Source organism: Callorhinus ursinus, unplaced genomic scaffold (genome assembly GCF_003265705.2).
Source record: "Callorhinus ursinus isolate GAN/ISIS: 27379988/994484 unplaced genomic scaffold, GSC_fseal_2.0 scaffold5, whole genome shotgun sequence".
In the NCBI taxonomy this organism is placed as follows: Eukaryota; Metazoa; Chordata; class Mammalia; order Carnivora; family Otariidae; genus Callorhinus; species Callorhinus ursinus.
Genome location: NW_027397067.1, coordinates 49,590,317 through 49,617,420, shown reverse-complemented (window position 1 = coordinate 49,617,420; position 27,104 = coordinate 49,590,317). Strand labels below are relative to the sequence as shown.

The window sequence follows — 27,104 nt, the reverse complement described above, 5'->3', positions numbered from 1 at the left end:
TATATTTTTGCTCATATTTAAGGCACTAATGTGATAAACACCATTATATTTCCCAGGGATCTTCATCTATACCATCAATTAAGTAAGAGATACGGAAAATAAATCACTCCTCTTGCTGATAATCCCCTCTGGGCAGTCTAGTTTTGAAATATCAAGGTTTTTCTTTAAAAGAAGCAGATACTAGTCCATAATACTTAAAGTTCATCCAAAATTTATTAGCATATTTTCTAGGCTACATAGTGCCATTTAGTCCTCGGGTTCTATTTAAAGTAAAAATTTCAAATGATTTTTTTAAGATGTTAGCGTACATCCTAAAAATGTTAAATTCCCAGCTATTATTCTTGCACAGATTTTCATAAAACAGCAACAAAAAAGACAACAATATACGCTATTGATACACATAGTTGACCTTGCATCTCAGATTTGGGTTCAAGTCCTTACAAAGTTTTTCTAACACCACAAGTTTACTACAACAGTCTTCTGATGAAGAATCTTTGACAATTAATGGAAAATGCTATCTTAGATTTTAGTGAATAAAAGTTATGTATTAAACACGGATTACAATCAGTAGATTATTACTACCATAGATGGGCTTAAATATGAAAGAAAGGATGACTCCAAACATGTCTTCCGTAAAGCCCACACTCAAAACATGTTACTGAAATGTAATTAGCCCCACTCACCTGATATCCCACTACGTTCCTCCCATTTTATCACTTCAAAGTTTCAATAATTAAAAATATTCCCTACATATCCCACCTTTAAGAAACAAACAAAAATATTTAGGAACACTAACATTTAACATAGTGTTTGCTGCCTCAGCATACTGCATACTTTACTCACGACATTTAGGGTGGGAATTTCCAGGGCCGGTTGAATTTCCTAGTATATAGGAAAATGCACAGTTGCCAAAATAGAAAAATCTTTAACTATTTTAAACCATGACATTAAGGCACTTTAATTACATTAATTTTCCTCTTCTACACATGAAGTTTATATTCAGTTAGAGGACTCAAGGGATAAAGTGTATATATGCTACCTATGAGAATATACAAATTAATAATATTTAGGAGATTTAAAAAATTTTGCTTGTGAGATTTAAATTTTTTTCAGTCAAACACTGCATTGTTCCATGACTTTAATATTCAATGTAATTTATTTACATAGACCTATATGGCCACAAACCTATTTATGTAATCAAACATGATGGCAAACGAGACAAACAAATATGACCAAGGATAACCCGTATCACACAATATTGCAAGGAAAGATTTTTACAGTAATAATTTTTGTTATATAAATCATAACATAAATCATTAATTTTATACTGTTTACCTTTAAATCCCATTAAATATATTAAGGTAATTATTATCTTCCACACAAACTGTGATGCTTTATTGAAAAATTGAAAAACAAAAGCAAGATATTTTTCTTACAATGTATAACTATATTTAAATTCCCAATGTAAATTCCTGCTTATTTTATTAAATTTTCAGAATGTGTTTTACTAAAAGAGAATTCACAGATTAAGCCATTTGTGCTGTGGCGTTTTTCCTTGTTCACCAGACTTATGTGACATAATGCTTTTTCTCAAAGCCCCTATTCTCCTCCAGAACAGTACTATCACAATTGTGGTAACTTAATCATTAGTACAATTACTTATAATTTACGTATTTTTGCCAGAATGCAAGCTCTATGAGGACAATTGCTGCATTGGTGTGGTTTGCCTGAATAACTCAGTACCAACCACAATTCCTGGCATACAACAGGAGAGCAGTGAATACTCATTAATAAGTTAGTTTAATTTATACACTGACATATTTTAAAGCCTAAGTTTTAGAGATGTAAGGTGAACTGAGTCACCATATAAAAATACATTAACGCTGTTACTATAGACACAGTCATTTTAATGATAATATCACTATCAGAAACGTCATCCTAAAATTTTGAATGAAATTTTCAATATACTCTCATCCAATTACTGATTAAAACTCGGGACTGATTATTCAGTTTATTGATTACTTCTGCCCTTTGCTTCTCTTCCTTTTACTCCTGGTGCAAGTTTTTGTCTTCTACTTAGTTAATAATACCTCTCCAAATAAGAAAGAAAGAGGAAAATAAAATCACTTCATTCCAATTCATTTGATGGACTAAAGAGACTACTGAATTCACTTAATAAGTTATCATTCCTTCTTGCTGTTGTTAGCAATATTTTAGCTGCAAAAGTTGTAAATAAGTCATTACCAATATCTGATATAGTGCCTTGACAGTATTATTGAGCTTTGTAGAGTACTTTTTAAGGAAGCAAGTAATACCTCCCCATTAAGTTACTTTAATTATATATATATTTATATTGAATTATACACATTATATTTAATTATATATTGTGATACCTTTCCATGAAGGTACTTTAATTTGGGTCACAACAACCAAATATATAAATGACCATTTGTGCTTAAATTAGTCAATTTTTCTCCTAGAGAAGTAATCTTGATAACAAAAAAATATATTTTTTCCAAAATATGTAGAATTCGTTTTCCATACAAATCTTGAAATAAAGTGTTCACCACTCTTATTTAAATAGGCTCTACACACTATAAAGTTCACACCAAAATGAGAAAAATGAGGTACAACAAGCACACACATATTTAAAAAGCATGAAATGCAGTGCTTAGAGTCTCATGCTTTCAGTAGTTTTCCAAACCCTGACAAACCTGGCTCAGATTGGTGTTTCTTTTTCGGCAATAGTTTGTCATCACTTATTGTACCATTCACCTTTTTCTGCTGGTCTTCCCATGTAACTTCTAGTATAAATCAAAAAACAATAATCAGAGATTGTCAGAAGTATAGATAATGTGTGTAACGAGAACCTAAAAATACTTCAGAACCTAATTATTTTTTAGATTTTTCCCCTATGTTTTCCCATAAACTTTTAGTAATATGTAGTCAATATTTTAAATACAGGAATGTGACATTTGAATTATTTATAGGTTCCAAAATCCAGAGCACTAAAATTATTCCAGTAATCTCCAAAATTTATTTTCAATAAAATGAGTTGGGGCCAAGATAAGAAGAAAATATAATTAAAATGGTTTGGCAAATAAAGTTTTTTCTTAGTTGATATTAAATAATATTAATTTATTTTAGAAATAAACATTTTGCTAAACATTGTGTTATTATGGTGCAATAAATGTTTATTTGGAATTAAAGTGCATTGACTTCCATACATACCAAGAGAAAATCTATACATTTTAATATATGATAAGATAAAATGACTAGTTTTTTGCTACCACATTTAGTACTTTTATTAAATAACAGAAAAATTTATGTGCTGTGGGGATATTATTTCAATGAAAACTATTAAGTTTGGTGTCACTGAATATGAGTTATCTGGCTTATCTAAGATTATCCAGAATTATTTGTAGTATTGTAAAATATATTTAAATTCAACAAATATATATTCAGCACCTACTATAATTCAGGCGTGTCTTGGTACTCGGAATTTAACCACAAACAAAACAGACAAAAGTCCATATTCTCATAAAGTTTATATTCCAGGGGAGAAATAGATTAAACAAGATAAATAAGTAAATGTTTTGTGACTTAGATACTGGTAAGTGCTAAGAAAACAAAAATGAAGTAGGTAAGAAAAAAAATAAAATGTCCAGAGGGTGACAGACGTTTGAATAGGCTAGTCATAGACGGCCTCACTAAGAAGGCAAGTTTGAGTACAGAACTTATGGAAGTAAGGGAGTTAGCCAAATGGTTATTTGGGGAGAAGGCATTACAACCAGAAGAACAGCACATGGAAATGTCCTGAGGTAAGAGCATGTCTGACATGTTCTAGAAAAGCATGGAGATCTCTGTGACTGGAACAGAGTGAATGAAGGAGAAAGAAGCAGAAGATGAGGTTAAAGAGGTAATGAAACGGGAAGTGGGGGAGTAGAGATCATGTAGGGCCTTGTAACGCGTGTATCAAAAGATTCATGGATCACCATTTAATCTCATAGCAGCATTCATAAATACCTAAGTATACACACTTGCCTGTTTTTTACTCACATGTTTCTAAAGCTGTATTATAAGTAGCTGGTTACTATCCATGTACATTTTAATCCCCATGAAGTTTCACCATGTCATACAAAATTTTCTGGTGCCTTATCCACCTTCGGCCATAAATAATGGGATACTAACATTTTATGATATTAACCAAAATTTTATGATATTAAGCAAAACATAACTAGGAAGATGAATCACTGTCAAAATGGAAAATATGCTATATTGCAACATCAAATATAGGTGATTTGGGATAAACTACTGTTTTTGATTACTTATACTGCTAGAATCAACTGCATTAATTGTAAGGGTTTTCCAGTTCCTAAACCTAAAATAAATGCTATTAATAATAAGACGCTTTATTCTGGCCCAACATAAATCAGCTATTGTGAAGAAACAAACTCCTTGGTTTGGGAGTATTAAAGTTACAGTTAGGTGTGTAGTTGATACCCTGATTTTCTAATTGGTAAATAATCTGCTAAAGATGTAATATAGGACTCTGGAATGGTAAACAATCTATATAAAGATACTATATTTCAATCAACCACTAGTGGAAAGAAAAATCTTAAAACCTTTAAAGAATATGCAAACTTTCTAGTAAACTCAAAAACTCTAGTTAAGCCCTCTTTAGTTATAGGAATAAAGGAATCATCTGCCCCTTTATCCAAATTAATCTGTAATATAAAAAACAACAGACTGATTTCTCTGGGCGAAAATAATAAGCTCATAAAAAAAAGTATTTCTTGATTTTGAAAGACCTGCACTTTTGGTTATCCACCAATAAAATACGAAAGATTTAACAAGCATTACAGAGTTGTTCCTAAAATTTGCTAAAATCCTATAATCATTTTAAAGAATTGTTTCACCCTTGATAGCTTGTGATGTTACAAAAATAGAAGACATTCTACCTAAGATTGAGTATGTAGAAGTAGAAATGGCTTGTTTTGAAAATGGTTCAGCCTACCTGTAAATTGGCAGAAAGCACCTTAACACGTAACATGTTTAATTTTTAAACATTTTCTTTGAGTTGACAAACATTTCAGTGGAAGAGAAGTTGTTTATAGTCATTTGTCTTGTGTTGACAGAGTGAAATTAGCAAGCATTTGTTGAAAAGTTATTCTATGCCAGTAACAAAAGAAGTCCCATAATCATCAATTTATAAATGTTAGCCAATATAACAATGAAAGAAGACCTAGATCAAGGCTATCGCTGGTTGATAAAAAATGTCACAGATATGTTACCAGTCTGAGCCAGGAATGGTGGCTTCTAGAACATTTCTGCTATTAACTATGTGTACAGCCTTAGGCAAGCTTCATGGCCTCTCTGGCCTCTCATATGTTATATTTGAAGTGAGAAAGTTGGTCTTGAAAAGTTGAAAGGTTATTTCCATCTCTAAAATTACAGAGTTGCTCTTGCTTCATATTATTCTAGACTAGTCAGATTTTGTGGAATAATACCTACAGCAGAGATGATGAAATTTGGACACTGAGATACAGAAGATTTTCCAAAAGTTCTAAATGTGACTATTATTAAACCCTATGTTGAAACTCAAATGTCTATTTTAAAACAGAATTAAAGTCATAAAAAGAACAGAACTGACTACTGACTCATTAATTCATTTATCACCCAAAAACCAATGCTGAGAGCTACCCATATCTAGCCCTCTTGGAATTATGGGCCATAGTATTAAAATGAAACTGGCAAATTAGTTTTGTATCAGGAAAATGTTCAATTGTCTGAAAGTTGTTTTAGCTATACTAAACAAAAATAGCAAAAATACACTGATGGAACACCTTAAAGACAGTTTTTTCTGTTAAAGGACTATTTTGATAATTAAGAAAAAACAAAATATTCTCAACGTTAAATAATAATGAACTTAAAATTGAAATTTAAGTACAAAGTGTTAGCCCGTGATATTGTACACCTAGTACCCAAGGGTAAAAAGCGAAAATCAAAGATGTACAATGTAATTTAATTAGTAAGTATTACTTTGAAAGAATATATGTCAAATAGCCCAGACTAGGAATCCATTCAAACACACACAAAAAGTTTGTTCTAGAGGGATAATTTTCTTTCTTTCTTTCTTTTTTTTTTTTTACTAACACTCTAATTGAGTATTTTAAAATTGAATTGAGTAAATATTCACTTGTGAATTTAATTTGTAGATGGGAAAGCTTAAAGATTGATTTAATAAATATTAGATAATATGAGGAATGATTTTATACACGAAGACTTAACTATGAAGTGAGCTTTTAAGTGACATCTAAGAAACTCAGGTCTTTAAAATAACTATTTCAGCTACTTTCCATCACACCAGGCAGCCAATCCTACAAATGCTACAGTTTAAAGAGCACAAATTCTTACGTTAATAAGACTATATTTGTATAATGCTACATGCTTCAATTGCCTCCACATACAGCATCATATTTAATACTATAAAACACAAAAAGGACCTTCCATCAGGTGGTTTGGTTTCTACAGGTAAGAAAACAAAGAGCTGGTTATTAAGGATACTGAACAGTTATCTAATGTACGAACAATCTCACATTCGTTACCTCATTTGATTCTCAAAGTAGCATATTGGGCATAAAAGAAATACGGTAAGATTTCCTTTTCTCAGATGAACTGACTTAGGTTAAAGGCCTAGAGTCACATAGTTGGTACATAATAAAGACAGGCCCTGAGCCAAGGTCGAAAACCTGTGCTCTTTCTCTAGTCTATCATCTTCCTAAGATCATATTATTTTTAACAACAAACAGAAGATGGCTTCAGGATTATATTTAGGAAGTCAGTGATGGCATGGCTTGAGTAATGGCTAAAGTATGCAGAAAGGTATGAGGCAGAAGGAAGTTTTTCACTAAATCTCATTAGCCAATTGAGGCTTTGGAAGTATAGAAGAAATAAAATGAGCAAAAGGGAAAGAAAGTAAAATAAGGAGAAATGGCCTCCAGGAAGGAAAGGAAAGATTAGGAAAAGAAATTTTAAAATATTTGTTTATAAGTACTTAACTTCTACAACTGATTCACTTAGGCTTGTGGATTCGAATGAGGAGGGAAATATTTAAAACACATTTATTCTTCTCCTTGCTCTAGTTCAGAACATGATAGTGGACTATTGAAATACCCAAAATGGTCTTGTCCTCTGTCTCTTTTCTTTCAAGCCATCTTGCTCATTGTCACCAAGTTACTATTCCATAATACAGATGTGATTGAATGTTCATCCTGCTAAAAATCATATGATAAATTCCTTGCTTTTTTATGATATCCTTGATTCCTCCCATATAATTTTTAGTCAAATCATCATTCATCTAAAGCTGGCAAGGAATGCTGTATTTAGGAAATATAAAATCCATTGTTATCTAGATATAAATCAAATTTGGAAATTAAGACATTAAGGCAAGTACTTTCCTTGCTCTAGAAGCATTCACAAGCACACAGAGAGGCAGCAAAACAAAGCCTGCCCATGCCCTAAATGCTATCCAACTTCTAGAATGCTTATAGAAGTATTCATTACAGACTGTCAAAATTACTTTATTATTTTTGGTGCCTTTGTAACCTGTTTTTTTTTCCCTCTTCTGCCTCCTTTCTTTCCTTTCTTATCTACAAGGTTATCTATGTTTGAAATAACGTAGGCAACTATACCTTGAGGCTTAAAGGGATAAAATATTTTTCCTTCTGTATGTTTAAGGACATGATTTTTTGATAGGTAGTAGAATAGGGTTTATTTAGTCTATCATCCTGACAGTGAATGACTCACTAACAGCCAATTAAAGGTTGTATCTGTTAAGTTTCCAAAACCAAATAAAATTAACAAATAGCAGTAACAACATAGAAAATAAATTGGAAACAAAACTATTTGAGACTTTAGATTTCATTAGGTACATCTCCAAAAACACTTAGTTTCTATAAAAAAAATTCTTATAGGATACTTTATTTTACAGAAGAGGAAACTGAGGTGCAGAGAAATTAAAGGCCTCACCAGAGGTCATATGCCTAGGAGTAGAAATGAGCTTAAGAGCCAAGTATTGACTTCCAATGGAGTCCTCTAAACACTATAAAACTTGAAAAGTATTAATAAATAGTTCTCTTAGAGAAAAGTATTCTAACCATTTGCATATTGATTTTTACACATGGATTAAAACATATACAAATGCATTAGCATATTATGCAGTAACTAAGGCTGCAATCTGATCTGATTTATTCCCCCAGGGTATTGTTTCTTATGCAAGCTATGTAATCAAGAACAGCATCAAGATTAATAATTTCCTAAAAACTACTAAACAAAACGCATTGAATAAATGGTTCAGGTTTACTTTTATAATCAAGTGTGCTTTTACTTTAAATTCAAAGTTTTCAGAGTTTGTGCTGAAAATACAAAATCGGAGCAAGATATCACTAAGAAACATTAATAGTAACAGCTAACACTTATACGGTACTTATTATGTGACAAGTATTGTTCTGAACAATTTAAATATACCAAATTCATTAAGTAAGTAAATTTAGAGCATATTTACATAGCAAGGAACACTATTTAGAGCAGACGAATAGACTAGAGTAGGGCCTGTTCAAGGCAGAATTCGTCATTATCACTCTTCCAAGGTACCTAGTGCTCTGTTGCATTTTTCAGCATCCCTCTCCCTACACCTGACTTTCTCCACTCACAGGCTTTAACTTGCTTCCTATAGAGATCTGTATGCAATAATAGCTCAGGTCAGTCTCCTCAGGACTATTTACATTTCAGTGTTCTGGAAAACCTAAAAGCTTTATTTATTAAAATAATTAAGCCACTAGAGAAATGGCAGAATATGAACTATAGCAAGCAGTGGAAGAAATTTCTTAAGCTGGAAATCTACCCAGAACCCCTCAAAACTTTCCTCTTCTTTATGTATCAGAATCTCAAGACACTTTATGTAAGTGACATGCTATAAAATAATTTTACCAGCTCTGTTTTGTTATTCTCATTATATTATCATTTTTTTTTATCTTGGGACCTCCCCAAAGCAGGGAACCCATCTGATTTGTCAGTGTATCCTCAATAACCACCTAGTACAATACACTAAAAATAGCAGTATTGGTTGACTTGAACTAAGCCATTCACTAATATTTAAAATAAAATGAATGGTTGAAACCCATGCAAGAAGATTGCTATTTATCCGAAGAGGCATGGTATAGAAATGCATACATTGGAAGTCAAGACTAGAGATCTGCTACTATGTGGATTGAAGAAAGCTGATTATCTTCTAGCTTTCTGCTCCTCTGTCAATGAAGAAAAGCAGTTTTATTAAAAGATTTATAAGGTTCCTTCTACATCAAAAAGTCTTGATTCTAAATCTAGGACCGAAGCCACAGAATACTGAGAGATACCTTGGTAAACTATAGGGAGATGGCTAGGGCCAGGTGGCTCTACAAAGCAAACCAACAATCTGGATTTAGAAACAAAAGCACACCAAATTTCCCATGTATCCTGCATGCATCCATTCCCATGATCTCGCCCCTCAGCTCTAGATTTTTATTTCTTTTCTTTCCTTTACAGCCAAACTTTTTTTTTCTTTTAAAGATTTGATTTATTTATTTGACAGAGAGAGAGAGACAGTGAGAAAGGGAACACAAGCAGGGGGATCGGGAGAGGGAAAAGCAGGCTCCCTGATGAGCGGGGAACCCAATGTGGGGCTTGATCCCAGGACCCTGGGATCATGACCTGGGCCAAAGGCAGACGCCTAACGACTGAGCCAGCAAGGCACCCCTACAGCCAAACTTTTTCAAAGGCATCTATATTCACTGTCGCCTTTCTCTCTTCTTTTAAATCCATTCTACTCAGCCTTCTGCTGCTTACGACTCCACCAAAACTGCTCTTAATGAAGGTTAATGTGATGACCTCACACTTGCTAAACCTAATGACGGTTTCACACTCAATAGTTCTCTCCCACTTCAAGTACTTTCAGGTTGGAGATGTGGACTGTTTGGGAGTTACCCTCATAAAGAGAGAGACTGGGGGAGACTGAGAACTAGGAGGGAACCATGGAGCACAGTGTCTTTGAGTACAGTCCAAATCTCCAACCTGAAATCCAGACCGAACTTTTAGCTGCCAATTTGACATCTTATCTTAGATATCTAGGAGGGTCTCTAACTTATATCCAAACTGAGCACCTGATGTTCCCACCAAACAATTTTTCTCGTTTTTTCCTCTATCAGTTAATAGAAACTCCATTATTTTCCAGTTACGTAGGCCCAAAACTTGGATGTTACCACTGAATCTCTCTCTTTTCCCCTATCAAGTAATTCTGTTGGCTCCATCTTTAAATAAGTAATAACTATCCAGACTCCAACTACTCCTGTCACTATGGTCTAAGCCACTGTCACCTTTTTCCTGGGTTATTGCAAAAGCCTCCCTGTTTCTAATCTCAATTCTTTCAGGTTAGCCTTAACATAGCAATTAAACTGATTTTATTTCAAAAAGAAATGGCATTATGTCACTTGAATCCAATCTTCTCATTTCACTCAGTGAAAAAAAAATCCTAATATTGACTGATAGATAATATGAGTCACCTGCCCCAGCCCCTTCTGACCACACCTACTACGATTCACCCTGCTCATTGGGTCATACTCAAGTGACCTCTTCCTGGCTCCTCCAACAAGTCAAGCTGGCTCCCATTACAGAGCCTTTCTTCTTGCAGTTCCCTCTGCCAGGCACACTCTTCTTTCCAGGACTTCACGTGGTAATTCTGTCACTTCATTAAGGTTATCTGCTCAAATACTACCTTGGTGGGAATACTTCTCAGAATGCATTATCAAGAATTATTTACCCTACTTTCTTGAACACTATCCATCCCATTATCCTGAATTTTCTTCTTTGTACTTATTAGTATATGAAATGGTATGATATAGTCATTCATTTATTGTTTGCTTCCCCCAATAAATGTTAAGGATTATGAAGGCAGGGGGCTTTGTTTGACATGTACACTAGCATATTTCCAGCACTCAGAACAAACACTGGAACATAGTAGGTACCCCAAAATGATTTGTAGAATGAATAAGTTAAAAAAAATTGTAAGTAGTTAGAAACTCACCAATCATGCTGTTCTTTGAGTCTTAATTTATAGTGCTATGCTGTGGAATAATGATAGTCTCATTTTAGCTCATTAGAGGTATGAAGATCATGTATCTAAAGGGATTGGCTTAGGTAGACTGTCATTTGAGAACTATGAAACCGATTCTACCTACCAAAGAATCTGACCTTAATACAGGGTTAATGGAGATGCTCTGGCTGACTGATCACATATCTCACTAACTGAACGGCAGCATACACTATGTCTATTCCAAAATGATATGTGGGCACTTCACAGAAAGATGTAGAATAAACCTATCTTTATCTTTATTATTTCCTCCCTGTGCATTTTAAATCAGAAGAGAGGATGGGGATAAATCCATCTTTCAATTCAATGTTTGGCCATTTCTAATACATGGTTACAGCTGGAATTCATAGTTTCCACTTTTTTTTTTTTACTCTGAATACATAAGTAGAAGAAGGAATATAGTAACATCCCTTTAACCTATGGAATTTTCCTTAATCCATAAATATGCTTTAGCCAATTTAAAAACAACCTCCCACCTTAATCTTACTCATGAACTTTACTGTGAAATTCAACACAAACGGTAAATTTGTCTCTCCCCAAAGAAAACAGCAGAAGGAAAAATTAGGTGCCTAGACCTTAATTATAGGTCGGCTATCAAAAGATTATGCTAATTAAAACGTGAGTTGTTATACATAAAATATCCAGAGTTCTCATCGTTCCCAAATTTTTATTCATTAATTTCTTTCTAGGTCCAACTATTTCTTATGTAGGATTGATCTATATAACAATAGTGATGTTTTAGAGTAAAGAGGATTTTTCTGTAAATGATAAAAATACATTAATAATGAGTGGGAGGGACTCGACAGTCATTGTCATTTGAACCTTTACAAGCAAGATCAAAGGAATAAAAGGAATGCAGAACAGCTTAGAGGTGAAAGACTTAACAGCATTTAGGGTCAAGAGGAGCTCAGGAGGCCCAAAAAACCTGCTCAGAGCACTTCCTCAGTTATAGTATTTACCTTAGTGACCTCCTGGGAAGTCCTTATTCTTTTGATACATTTATACGTACTTAAATTTTTTAAAAATGGCATTAAATGTCCTTAAAATTTGTTGCACTCTAACAATTGAGCATTTAAGGAGATATATCTATATTTCAGATCACTGATATAAATTTTAGTACATATAAACATAACCTTTCATAGGTACTAAGCAAAAATCATGGAGGTTAAAATATAGATAAAAATGACACATATGTAAATATACACTAAAAGATTATTTAAATTTTTATTGTTTTATGGAGAATGTTAATATTTTTAAAACTTGATTTCATTTTATTTATTTTGTAATATTATTTTCACCTTTTTTACCTATAATATCCTAGCATATTTTAAGAATTTTATGCTGGAAGGGGTGTTAGTGAATAATTAAATTAACACTCCAGAGTAAATAAAATTACAAAATTATTTTAGTGCTAATTAAATATCACACAGAACATTGTAGACATTATAACAGATGAAGACATGGAAGAAAGAATATATCCAAGACTAAAGGACATTTTAACGAAAGTCACTAAAGCAAAAACTATTCATTTTTTAATTTGGCCCCAACAACAAGGGCAGATTGTTATGATATAGAGAAATTTTAGAACATTGTTTTTTTTTAATAACCATCTTAAAATTCTGACATTCTGAGTCAGTACCTGTAGCTATATTTGATTATCAATTACTATAAAACATACACAGTCCGGCTGTTTTTGAAAGAACTTAATTGGGCTAGGTTATAGAATTAAGTCACCAATAATCGTAAGAAAACTAAACCTAAGTATTGAAATTGATCTTTTTTACTCACTCAGGCAATATATTAATTCATGTGTATAAAACTGAAAAATCTACAAATATTATAAGTATTCATTTAATATTGTTGAACTAATTATTAAGTTCATATCATGTTCTAATTAAAAATTCTGCTTAAAATATTTCTTAAATCACTCTTTTAAAACAATTTCTGGATTGAAAAATATCTATGTTGTGTTTTTCGCAAGATAACTTGGCCATCACTTTCTCCCTCAGAATCTTAACATGACCAACAAAGCCAAACTTCTGACTTTAATGACATACATTTCAATAGAATACGATGTTTTTTTATGTTTATTTAATTTAAGAAAGTATATTCACACACAACACAAGTGTCAATACTGAGTGTCTGATATATAGAAAGGCACGATTAACTTCATATTAGACTTGCCTTTTTTCCCATTATTAGATGGGCTTGGTGTTTCTCCCTCATTGCCTTTTTAACATTGGAAACAGACAATAGTGGTTAATAATTAAGGTCACTAACAACCCAAATAAAAACCAAGCACACCACAAAAGATGAAATCACACACTAGGGAAACAAATTCATGCATTAAACATGACATCTCACATTAATGAACACGAGAGTAAAGTATATCCTTCCTATCCTATGAGAAAAGTAATAAAAACAAAAATAAAATGAGGAATAAAGATTCACTCTATAGTAAGTTAGAAAGATTATAGTAACGGTTCTATGTTAATTTAATAATTGATGTATTCACTAATTAAGTTAATTCTGAGAATAAAGCATAAGTGACAAACTGGTTCAACAAATAGGCTTTATCTTAATGAAGTGAAAAATAAATAAAAATATTAACTACCACTGAAGCTTCCAAATTAATGATTTCCTAAAAAATGACTTTCCTGTGGAAGCCAATTCATGAACAGTGTGAAAGCATTTCAGTGTTCACATGGACTAATATAAGATACATAAGAATGGGCAAATAGGAAAACATTAATTGTATAGCTAAATTAAAATGAAATTCATTTTTTATCATATTCTCTAAACATGGGATTCCTATAGCATTGCAGGAAAATGGAAGATGCATGATACTCAGAAGAGAGATACTTATACATTTCTGGAAATAATGCAGCTAAACTTCCTTTGTTTCATGGTCAGATGCACTCTGATGATTATTCTCAACTTTACGACATTAAAAATAGTTACCGATAATCAGCAACTATAGCTTAAGAGGTCTTGTGTCTTATACTATACATACATCCTTGAAAATACATGTTATGCACAATATACATAAAGACATTGCTTTCACAGAGTTGAAAAGGAGAGAACATAAGGCACATAAAGTACACTCTTCTGTTCACAAATGAAAAGTGATGATGACTTAAACATGATGAAATTAGGACTACAGTTATTCTTCATCGTTCAAAGAAATTTAAACTTTTTTTAAAAAACTGATATCTTAGAAAAGATTAGGATTCAATTCTGTTTCAAATAAAAATAGTGAAAATTTGATAAAAGAAGTGTATTAATACATTTACTGATTATGTAATATTTTAAGTTTTAAAATCCTTTCAGGGTCATTCTGACAAAGAAAGTGGCAAAAATTATGACATGTAAACATAACAGGGACTTAAAAAAACACCAAAATGGAGGCCGTCCACACCACTCAGAAGACAGACTCTTTAGTAAGAAATTATGATTGTCAATAAATATTAGAGCAATATTGAGTTGGGATAAAGAACAGGAATATACGGTTAATTGTTCTTATTTTATGAAAAAAATTTATGAAGAAAATTGTGATAGTCTCTAAAAATTTTAATAGAATTTATATTCTGCTCTATATTTACTTGTAATCTGCCTCTACAAAACCAAAATTCTTTAGAGAAGAGGCTAGGAGTACAACATACTACTCAGTGTAACCCACAGTAGGAGCTCAGTTTTTAATAAATAAAGGACCTGAATACAGAGTTGGGGTAAAGGATAGGTACAAATGTGATCAGAGGCACTGTCTATAATTTTAGTTTGATTTAAGTATTAAGGAACATGTTCAGATGGATGAATTAAATATTCTAGTAAGTTATCTAGATTAGATAGCTTATATAATATTTCTCCATTAATAAAATCAGGCAATTTATTTAAAAATCCCTACTAAAAAACAAACTGTTCTTTATTGTGCATTTATAAATTTAGAGCCCAAAGTCTTATGTGAAATCGAAAAGTCATACTTCTAAAACATTCAGTTATTTATTTTAGACACACAGTCAGACAGACCTGCCTTGACCTCTTCACCCTGCTTTTCTCCCCACTGCTCTTCCACATGCCCAGTTTCTTCATTAACTTCTGTATTTGCACAAGTAAAGAAAAAAATAAGACCAGATATGTATATTTGTTACCCTTAGTGACAAAAAATTTCAAATTATTCATGATACAATGAATGACTATAAGGAGACTAATAGATTATTTTTAATGAGTTCCTCACATGTTCTGGAAGCCAATAAGTAAGTATTCTATTAATAAATTATCATATTATCTCCTTTTATGATGGCTTTGATTTATAAAAGAGAAATTGTAGTTCCTAAAATATTTGCGTATGTGATAACTGTGTAAAGTATGCAAAATATTCTGTCCATAAACTTGATATATTCTTGGAAAAATAACATATATCTTTTCTTCTACAGAACCAAAAAAATGATATTATAAACTCTCTTTTATTTTCACAAAATGCCAGGATATCAAAGTTAGGAGAAAATTTTAAAAAATATTAATGCCTTAACAGTTGTTTAGCACATTGTACTTTTCTTATATTGCCCCTGTTTTTTCTGGCTCTCAAACAAAAAGATAACCAATATTGTACCATCATGAAAACCAACATATCCAAGGTTTTAAATTAACTTACTTAACAGACTAAAATATAACCAAAATCAAAAGGAATTAAAGTAGGAGTTATTCATTTTTTAGTTGTTGAACAGGATGAGAAAAATAAACACGTCATTACCTTGATTTTAAAATGTCATTAAATTACAACTTCTGACAACTTTTTAAGAAATAATCCAAACATCATTTGATTTAGACCACCAACTGAGAGCCTATTTTGGGTTATGCACCTTTAACTTCAGTTGGAATTTGAAAACTTCTAAAAGAGATATTTTGTATCTCCACTAAAGCTAAAGAAAATTACACAATTATGTATCTGCTGAAGTCTTCATAGCAACATTTACAAAAACACTGCTGAAATCATTCACAAGATCAAGCAAAACAAAACAAACAAAAAATCCTTTTATCTCATACTGGAAATGGTAAGGAACTGGAAAAGGAAAAAAAAATTCACAAGGAAAGGACATTAAAGGAAAACCATGGTTTTAATAGATTCTATAGGGCAAAAACTGATGGCATATAGAATGTTGGTTGACAAGCCCATTAAAAACTTCCTGAACCCCGACTTTCAGTATTAGCTCTAGGTTGACTTTCTGGTAGGTTTATTATTACAAAGAACAGAACTACTCACATCTCAACAGAGTATTGCTATAAAAGATATTAAAGCTGAATTTTTAAAAAAGTTGTGACATAAACTACGTTTCTGACTTCATATGCCAACAAATGAAGTCAAAATTCTGTCTTTAGAAGTCCTGGGGAGACAAAAAATTTCCTACATACCACAGAACTTTCTTTCTGGAAAGTACTTTTTAAAATTATATAACCCATTCTAACGTGAATAACTAAGAACCACAGAAATACTGCTGTAATCTCCTTGCCAGACAGCTAAGAGAACATTAGTCATAATGGCATGGAGTTGTTTAAAATCATGGTACATAGGACAGAAAGAACCTCACTATAGAAGTCCATAAATCACTCAGTTACTAACAAGAACACAACTGTTCCAAGTTATATAAAGCGATAAAAGTATTGCTGCCCAAAAGCAGTGCACTTAAAATTTTGTTACAAATAGGTTATAGATATCTTAATATAAAACACATTTTAATATAAACATCTATAGAATGACAAGATTATTTTAGGGATATATTATACACTATCTGAAGTAGCTTTTCAATTTTTAAACAGTGTTTCATGCATTCATTCAACAAATATTTATTGAGGGCCTATAAAGTGCCAGGCATTATTCTATGTGCTGGAAATTCATAAGTAAATAAAACAGTTAACAATTCTTTAAATTTACAAAGTTAATTTCAGAATTCTTTCATTGGTAGAGGAATTTTTATTATTTAGTAAATGTATTACACTCCATATATCATGACTCAATATTTTCTCTTGAGTCATAAATGTAGTGTAGATAATAAAACTGTATATATTTAACTTTGGTATACTGTAAACAGTCTTGGTACAACATGAAAAGTGATGTAGGAAATACAAACCACAATCACTATCTAATTCAACAACTTTCTTTTCTAGAAAGTCAAATTTAATAACTGAAAGATCATCATAAATACGAAATGAAATATATGATGATAAGTATCACTAGACTAGGTGTACATCTTCAGTGACATAAACACAGACTGCAATTGATATCTTTGGTTAAAGTCTTCCACGACATATAGAATTCTGCTTGAAAGGCAAATTAAAATTTTTTTAAAAACAGAACATTTTATCTTATCACTTAAAGGAAGTTCAACTCTTTGCATTCTTACTTGAACGAATCAAAGAAACTTAACTCCTTGGTATAATTTCCAAGTAAAACAAAAGTTGAATACCAAAAATCATAAAAGAAAATCATTTACTGTATATAAAAGTCTATACAATGGACGGATATCAATTGCAGTTGGGTTTATTTTTGCTTACATAGCCCCCCAAAAAGGCTGTCAGCACAAAACAAACCCTCCTTTATGTACAGACCTTCATAAGGTTCTATCTCCTTGACTCCATTGTCTAGGAAAAACAAAATAAAAACAAAACAAAAAAGGGAACCAAAGCACAGGGGTTAAAAACAACAGAAATTTCCAAAGGCACAAAATGTATGTATCATCCATTAAAGAAAAGTTAAATGGTGATTTAAATATATATATATATATATGTATTTTTTGGCAAAGCACATCCAGTTACTAAATAAAGGGACCATTTAAAAAATGAGGTTAAAAATTATTATATTCTATCATCCATGCTTTTAGAGGTCCTTTATCTAAGAATTTATAGATGTTTGGGGAATATGCTCATCTGTGTATAAACAAATAGTGCTATCCTTATGCAAAAATTTGAAAGTATTAAAAATATCAGTACAACATGCATCTTTCTTTGTATATTCATGATTACCTTTTCTCTGGTACTCCAGTTTTGAGAAGGATCACCATTGTTGTGCATCAGCTAACCAGTCCTTTGCAGTGTGTGAAAATTGATTTGGCTAGTTACTAATAAACTTTATGTAACTATCAACAATTACATACACTTAGTTGTAGCAAAGAAATATCATCCAACTGCTTATTTAAGAGTATTAAGTTTACTTTTTAAAATGCATTTATTCAAATTTTGAAAATGTGCAAGAGCAATAACAGTAGGTTATTTTACCTCCAAATATTACAAATTTTAAATGCAAAATATATAACATTTATAAATATGTTTATAAATATAACTACTAGCAAATGCGGCTAAGGCGTTCAATTAACAAAAGAAGAACACTAACACAAAGGTAGTAAAAAAAATCTTGATTCACCTTAGCTTCCATGTGTATTTCCTACATGACATAATTAGAAATAAAACTTACTTCTCTCCAATGTTCCCTTTGGCGGAAGTTGTGGAAGTTGCCGGCCCCTTCGTCCTGCCACTGGAGTACTTGATGGGCTGGTTTGGACTGACCCAGTACGAGGATGAGACCTACAAGATACACCATTGATGCTCATTTTCAGTAGGATGAATGAAATAATTTGAATGCATTTGGTTCATATGATAGCTGTGCAAGTGCAATTTTAAAAGAGGTGTAGCTGCTGATTAAAAGGTTAGGAAAGTAGGACAAAATATGGATATTTGAATGATTGTCGAAAGATGTTTCTACTTTTGTGTCATATGCATACATACACAGATACATGCACACAAAATCCTACAGTAACGTCCATGGAATTGTTCATGTAAATTAGTATTCTATCCATTCGAAAGCAACAGGAGAGTTCTGCAGCTCAAAACATAAAAGGTAATGTTTTACATTTCTTTCTACCAGATTTTAAACTCTCAGCACTACTAACCTCCCTCCCTTGATCCAAGGAGATTTTTACTCAGGCTTACATTAGATAATCCTTTATTAGAAAATATCTCCTGAAACTACAAATAAAACCCTGAACAATTCAAAATTCAACTAAAGAAGGTACTGGTTAATACATGATATTAGTATTGATAGAAAGAAACAAAAATCTAGTTTTAGTTATTGTCATTATGATGATTATTCCAAAAGTGATATCTAATGGACACAAACAATTTCTCATTCTGTAGGAGAAGAACATGATAGTTATGAGGTGCATTATGGGGGGATTTACCCAGGACTCCTGATAAATGAGAAATCACAAAACAAATGTGGTCAGGACAGTTAAAAACAAATTACAATGGTAGCCACACACTATTATATCCGCTGAATATAAATAGTGTGCTTATACTGAAAAGGTTAGTATCAGATTGTTATTAGTGATCAGCCAAGGATGACAGAAGAGACCATTTAGCTGCTGGGAAAATAAATAGGTGTGCTGGTGGGGCAAAGGGGAGGTTAGTCTGATTGATTTATCTTTCACCTCGATAAGGCAGGTGAAGGAGGGGCAGATCTTCCAGTCATTAATGAAGGCATCGACCTCATGAGGTTTGTATCAGGACGCTCAGTGGATCTGGAGCGGGTGGTGGTCCGCTCTAGGAGAGGCCGCTGTTCTGTTGATCTGGATCTGTGATATGGCTGTCTATCTGCTGCTTCACAATCCCTGAAACGTTAGTCAAAAAGCAGCTCAGTTGATCTTTAGTGCCCTTCTGCTATTTGGTTATGATGCATCAAATTGATTTTGAAAAAGGTCATTGTTTAAAATTATCAAATTTGCAAAAACATAGTCTGAGCAATTCTCACTAAACTTCTTCAGAATATCTAAGGAAACCAAAACCTGCCTTTAACAGCAATTCCCAATGAAGCTACTAGGAGTTGCTCAGTTATCATCAGTGACAAACGAAATTGCCTCCTTTCCAAAATGAGCTCCCTAAATGGAACAGGTGAAATATGTGAAGTATTCTATTTCAAAGAATTCAATGGCTTTTCCTAACACTTTTCATAAGAGTGAAGAAAACCATATAAGCATTAATTCTAAAGCCGCTAAGGCTATTATATGTCAACTGAGCTATAAAAAGACTTTCGGCACCCAAAATAGTATATATTGATGCACCCAAACATTCCAACAGAAGAATCGAAATGTTCTAAGAGAACACTGCAACTTCGCAGGCTGTAGTCATACTTAAACACATGGTCCACAGGAAGAATCACAGACAACTGGTTAATCAGCCAGTCTATGCCACCTATCTCGGGGCACTTTAGCAACGCCAACTGATACCATTCAGAAATGTATTAACAGATCGAAAATAATAATGGTTCTGAAACAATGGGATCTCTTTGACCACAAGTAGGGCCAATATCAAAACCGAACCCTTGTTGAAAGAAGTATACTTAAATTTCAGGAACCCACCATTACTGACTTTTGTATCCCTGGAATTTACCATGCTTTTAACACCTAATGTGTAATCAATAAATGTTTTCCAACACCAGCCCCACTATCTGCGAGACAACCCTAAGAACACAATTTTGGCTCGAGAGCTCCAAACTAACACATACGCCAAATTACACTTCAAATCAAACTGTGCCCTCCCCATCTAGTCGTAACCATAGACATGGAAATGCTTACATATTATGGACTGTAAAAACAAGCATTAGTCTCCCCCAAGACTAATGTAAACAACTTCCACTTCACCTGTAAGTTCTCCCAATCTCATTTTTGATAATGAAAAATGCAGGCAATTAAAGAAAAACAAGAAAAGAAAGGACACGATTTCCCACATGTAATTAATTATATGGCATATAATTTTGGACCAGCAGACATGAGATTAGATGACTTTAGGAAATGAATGCTGGGTTTATTCTACAATATAGCTTGTCATTCTCGTACACTTTAAATTTACAAGGTAATAATATATCAGTCAAATCATTCTTTTTAATATTTTAAAATCCATGCGCCATGATATGATTGATTTTCTAAGATAAATTTAGCATTTTTATATAAGTATATCCAGGATATGTCAAAAAAGCTGACAAATACAAAGTGTAAATACATATACAATATTCAATTACTTTCAAAGAGAGATATAAAAAAGGCAACCTGATGGTATAAAAATTTATAATTCTATTTTTGTTCCTGAAAAACTATTTGAGAGAGAACACTTTTCTTTAGAAATAAATGTGCTAAATAGTTTGTTTAAATGTTTTTAGTGTACATATCTTTGTATAGCTGCATCACAGTACATAAGCAGAAGCAAAGGAACATATATTTATATCTTAGATTCCTTAAAACCTATTTTTTTGGAGAGTACCAATTTTTACATTATTTTCAGATTTCCTATTATCTTAGGGTGTTAATAATAAACTTATCTTATTATATGACATGTAGTGACAAAATTTTGTGGAATGTCTTTGACTACCCCAGCAGAAAAGCAGGCTAATCTTTCCTGTATTTATGCAAAATTTGATTTATTCTGATTCCATCAAGCAACTTTTCCAAGTGAAAACTAAGATGTTAGGATATATACTCTTACTTCTTTGACACTATATTTTAAATAACTGAAATACATGATTGTGAGTGAAATCCAGAGAATTCTTTCAAATTTGTTGCTATGTCCTTAAAAGGATACTGTTACTTTTATATAAAGCAAACAGGTCACTCTTTAGGAAATAAGCCTTATTAAAATTTCTCTTTAGTGGAAAAGTTGTGTGAAGACTATGTCAATGTTTTAAATTCTGCTTATAATTCTTCTCTACACATTCATAAATAATATGAATTATATGATTTCCATAGTGTGAAAGGAAAATTGGTTGATAAGTGAAACACAGACACACACAAAAAACCCACAGTAGAATGTAGTAATTTCCTAAAATGTCTACCATAGTTAAGGGGAATGAAAAGCTACCATATTTTAAACTTAGATAACACAATAGAAGATCAACACAGGCTCCTGCTCCCACAATTGGGGGAGAATAAGCCTTCCTAAGTAAGAACTAAGACAATTACTTCGAAAATTGAAAGCAGCAATGCCTACGTCTTACATATAACACCCAGTCTTATAGCAGGTTCTTTAAGGGAATGAGATATAAACCTTGACAACTTCCACCTAAATTCTTAGTGAATTTTAGTTTTAAGATAAGAACTTAAAAATAATTAATTTTGAATGGTAGCAACTGAGATGTGGGAAATATGCATTTACAAGGCATAAAATATTTTAGTTCCTGAACTTGGGGTCCATATTTCAGTGTAAGTAGTTTTCTTTGTACCTCCACTTAATTTACTTTATCTTACTTTAGGCATTTTAAAACATTCTTCTAAAAAGAATGGCCATAAGTTTTCCAAGACCGCCAAAGGGCAAGCCATATAAAAGGTTAGGAACCATGCACCTTTAACTTTAAATCTTTCTTAAGGTAAATAATCTTGCTGTCTTTTAAAAAGTGATATCATTTCTAGTAATTTGCTATCTTTCATAGTTCTATTTTTTCATAAATAGTTTATAATTTGAAACATATGTGTAAAATAGTTCAGATTTTTGCATGTATCATTTACCTGGATAAATACCAATTACCGCTCTGCATTATTTAGGGGCTCCTATTCCAAGCTGCAAGCGTTTGCAGAGGACCTGTTTAATAGCCCTTCCACAAACAGAGCTAATTCATCTTGCCTGATAATACCGTAACAAGAGCCAGTATTGTAACAACTCAGCTTTATTATTTTTTTATTTTTTATTTTTTTTACAACTCAGCTTTAAAAGCCTATAATAGCACAGGTAGAAATTGAGCTGAGGATTTCTAAGGGAAAAATAGTTTTATAATCATCTAGTAAAGTTGCCCATTTTGAGTTATATTTCCCTTCACTCTAGTTGCTCTGAAAAGAATTTTTTAAATTTCCAAGTATCTGGCACAGCTTTCTACTTATTTCATCACGTTTGCTATTTACTTTTCCTACTCTCAATTACAGCACAATGTAACAGGGAAGAATAGGGCAGTGGGCCTTCTCTTCTATAACCACTTACATCCGACCATCACAATGATTCAACTCCATAACAACAAAAGCTCAAAGTAGAGCATCTCTGTAGTTATGACAAAAGAATACTAAGAATACTCAAAAAAAAAAAAAAGAGAGAGAGAGAAAGAAAGAAAGAAAAAACCACCACAAGCACAACACAAAATTTCAAAGTAATTTGCAGATATTAGTGAAAATTATCCCAGAATATGACTCAGAACTTATAGTCTATGATAAATTAGGCTCATTTCACACTTAGATTGTAGAGATGCCATAAGTCAATGTGAAAGGTTTTCTTAAAAAATAAACTTGTAAAAAGTGAAGCTATTTATTCTTTTTCTTCCTTTTCATAAAGAAATTATTTCTCTAATGCTGAAATCTTATATTAAAAAAATTTTCAATGTATCTCTGAAGGACAACAAGGACATCTCTCATTTGGGGCAAGAAATGTGTTCCTTCTATCCATACTGTGTAATACAGTAAGCTGATTAACAGCAGGAGTATTACACTTTTGATAAAATATACTGAATGTCTAGAGATTTTCTGAGAATTAACTGCATAACTGAAGAAATAAAATACAGGATAAAATTTTAAAAATAGACATTTTAGGGTAATTAATAAAAAATATATATTTATGTAATATAACAAATAATTTAAATTCGATAACTCAACTCTATAATTTTCACGCTCATCATAAATTAGAATGTCCAAGTTAACTTCTTAAAAACTCTAGTTTATATTATTTTAGTATTGCTTCCAAGGTAAAGAGAATTGCAAGACACACAATGGAAATCATGGTAAATAAAGAAAGAGATACTGTGTACAGATAGGAACATTTTTATTATCCTGGTGGAAGATAGATTAATTTATCCTTAGGCATGATAGCATCTCTTTACAGAACATTTCTGCTCATTTAAATGTTAATTCTGTATGTTAGTTAAAAGTGAGTTTATTCAAAAATAATAGCGATATCTAGTGTTAGCCAAGTTAACAACCTAAGATGTGAAAACAGCAATAATACATATAGTGAGGTGGGAAAGTAAGACACTTCTAATGTAGGAAACCATATTACTGTTACTGATAGGCCTAGTTTATCATCAAAAAGAGAAGTAAACTGTTCTCATATCTAGAGATGCATTTTTCTTAGAAATAGGAGATAGCAAGAAGAAAAGATTAAATATCTCAATTTCCTGAAGAAAATTAGGGACAAATGCAATACTGAAAAATAAAGATATATTGTATTATTAAATATACACACACAGAAACATAAAATCTGTAAATGTCTTGAGGATATTTTGAGTATTCTATTAAATATTTATAATATTCAGTTATTTTTTACTTCAAAAAATAACAGAAACAAAACCACAGATAAGCAGGGTTACTTACTCAGCAGCAACTAACATGCAGCAAATTAATACATCTTTAAAATATATTTTTTAAAAATCCTGAGATAATATAATTACCATCAATAATCTATAAAATTCTTACTTTACTAAATAGATAATTTTCATTGTCAGTGGATGTTCCAGTTTAATAACATTTTGTCAATTGTAAAAAATTAGTGTTATTCCACTATGGTAGGGGATCCCTATGCTTTCCCTTCCCAGGTCCTCAAATTTTCCATAAAATAACAAACATTTTAAAGATGTATGTCTAAAGGACCAAATTATACATGGTTACTGAAATATATATGTAAATGTGATGAGGCTTGGTCCTCACACAAGAATGCTGTGTTCAACAGTTTCACTGATCAACTCTGAACAACAATTCACTAATCTTCCTTTGTTTTGTGAGGTTTACATGGAGAATGGAATGGGCACAGTGCGATGAGCTCATACACACTGCTACCAGCCGCCCTTAGCTGCCACTTCAGGTCACTCCCAATCACACAGTCAGAGGTGGTGGTCAGAGGATTAATTCCCCCAACACACACACACACACACACACACACACACACACACACACACACTCACACATCTAACACAGCAATACTGCCTTACTCACAACTGATGACATGACGTTTAACAGTCAATAAAAAATGACTAGAAACACCAAAAAACAAGAAAAATAGGGCCCACTGTCAAGAGACAAACTCAGAGATGACAGAGATGTTGGAATGAATAGACAGGGAATTTCAAATAAGATAATTGATATATTAAAGTCTACATTAGAGAAGATGGACAACACGCATGGAAAGACGGATGGATTACTTTCAGCAGATAGATGGAAACCATCAAAAAGGGTCAAGTGGGAGACATGCGGTAGAAAAGGGACACAATGTGCTCTGGGGCCCCGGGCTGGGTGGATCATGGGTGTGATGGAGGAGACTCTGGAGCAGCCCTTGGAGGACACAGTGAAGAATCTGTCCATTGTTTGAATCCTGGGCACAGGTTCATAAGGACTTAATGTGGGCTGCTGGGGGATCCTGTCAGATGAGTGTGCTGGGTGCTATCTGTTCTAGCCCAGCAAGCAGCCGGGCTAGCCTCTGACACCACTGATACTCCTGCGAGATGCCTAGAATCAGATAACGCGAACATTATTCTCCAGAAACGTGATGGTGTCACAGTGGCCGTGCACAACAGGGCTTCTTGATGTCTTATATCAAATTCTCCAGCAGCCAGTCATCTAGGGACTTAATCCTACCCATGTTAATTATCTTATAAAGCTACTGAAGTTCCAGAAGTTAGGCCATTCATTTCAAGTGCATTAGGTGCTTTTCTATTCATTTTAGATTAAGCTTTTTTACACTCTATGGACTGACTTATCAAAAATATTAGTATGGAAGGGTCACATTTTGAAGCAGCAGGTCCAGGTCATTTTGTATACAGAATTTTCTTATGTTCAATAAATCAAGTTGGAGGGGGAAAGGAGTCAAATGGAAATGCTAGAAATATAGAAAGTAAAATATGGCAAAATATTAGTTAGAAAATTTTCCTGGACTCAGTTTACAGGGGTCTTAAATGCCTAGTTAAGAAGTTTAGATAGGGTGGGCGCCTGGGTGGCTCAGTTGGTTAAGCGACTGCCTTCGGCTCAGGTCATGATCCTGGAGTCCCGGGATCGAGTCCCACATCGGGCTCCCTGCTCAGCGGGGAGTCGGCTTCTCCCTCTGACCCTCTTCCCTCTTGTGCCCTCTATCTCTCATTCTCTCTCTCTCAAATAAATAAATAAATAAAATCTTTAAAAAAAAAAAGAAGTTTAGATAGGGTTTAATTTTCTTTTTTTTAATTTTATTATGTTATGTTAACCACCACACATTACATCATTAGTTTTTGATGTAGTGTTCCATGATTCATTGTTAGTGCATAACACCCAGTGCTCCACGCAGAATGTGTCCTCTTTAATACCCATCACCAGGCTGACCCATCCTCCCACCCCCTCCCCTCTAGAACCCTCAGTTTGTTTCTCAGAGTCCATCGTCTCTCATGGTTCATCTCCAATAGGGTTTAATTTTCAATGAGAGTGACCTAAAGCTTCTGAACAAAGGTAATTTTTAAATAATGAATTAAGAAGCTGAATTCAGCAGCAGTATATGGAATGAATTAGAGTAGGAATAGGTTAACTTATACTAACAGGGGTGAAAATAGAGACAAAAGTATGGATGACAAACATTATAAATCACAATGTACAAAACATGCAACATGCACTATACAGATATACACAATATACAGAATTATATAAGCAGAATTTTAGGATTAGAAGGAATCACAGAAGTCATATAATCCAATCTTTGTCATTTTAGAAAAAAGCAAACTAAGGCTCACAGAAACTTGGGACATGTCACACAAGTAGATGTTTTCTGAGCTGGAACTAGAATCGAGCTTTCTCAATTCTAAAGCCTGTTAACCTCACTGAACTATAAATTCTCTGATATCAGGGACTTTTTTTTTTCTCTCAAACATGTTTGACATCACCATATGAATTAA

At 32.7% G+C, this 27,104-nt stretch overlaps 1 protein-coding gene and 1 pseudogene across 36 annotated transcripts in view; one reads left to right on the top strand and one right to left on the bottom strand.

Annotated features, from left to right (window-relative positions):
* RIMS2 (regulating synaptic membrane exocytosis 2) overlaps positions 1-27,104 on the bottom strand; it is a 587,791-nt gene that overhangs the window by 178,307 nt on the left and 382,380 nt on the right. For 25 of the 36 annotated variants that reach the window (XM_073893075.1, XM_073893081.1, XM_073893077.1 and 22 more), the window contains 2 exons: positions 19,663-19,842; positions 18,651-18,760 (listed from right to left, as the gene is read on the bottom strand). In XM_073893075.1, the coding sequence (XP_073749176.1) occupies positions 18,651-18,760; positions 19,663-19,842 (290 nt within the window). Of the gene's footprint in view, positions 1-15,211; positions 15,281-17,788; positions 17,822-18,650; positions 18,761-19,662; positions 19,843-27,104 lie in introns of all 36 variants that reach the window. The other 11 variants (XM_073893087.1, XM_073893071.1, XM_073893080.1 and 8 more) reach the window with 2 other exon arrangements.
* Positions 25,499-25,773, top strand: LOC141372827 (ragulator complex protein LAMTOR5 pseudogene; annotated as a pseudogene).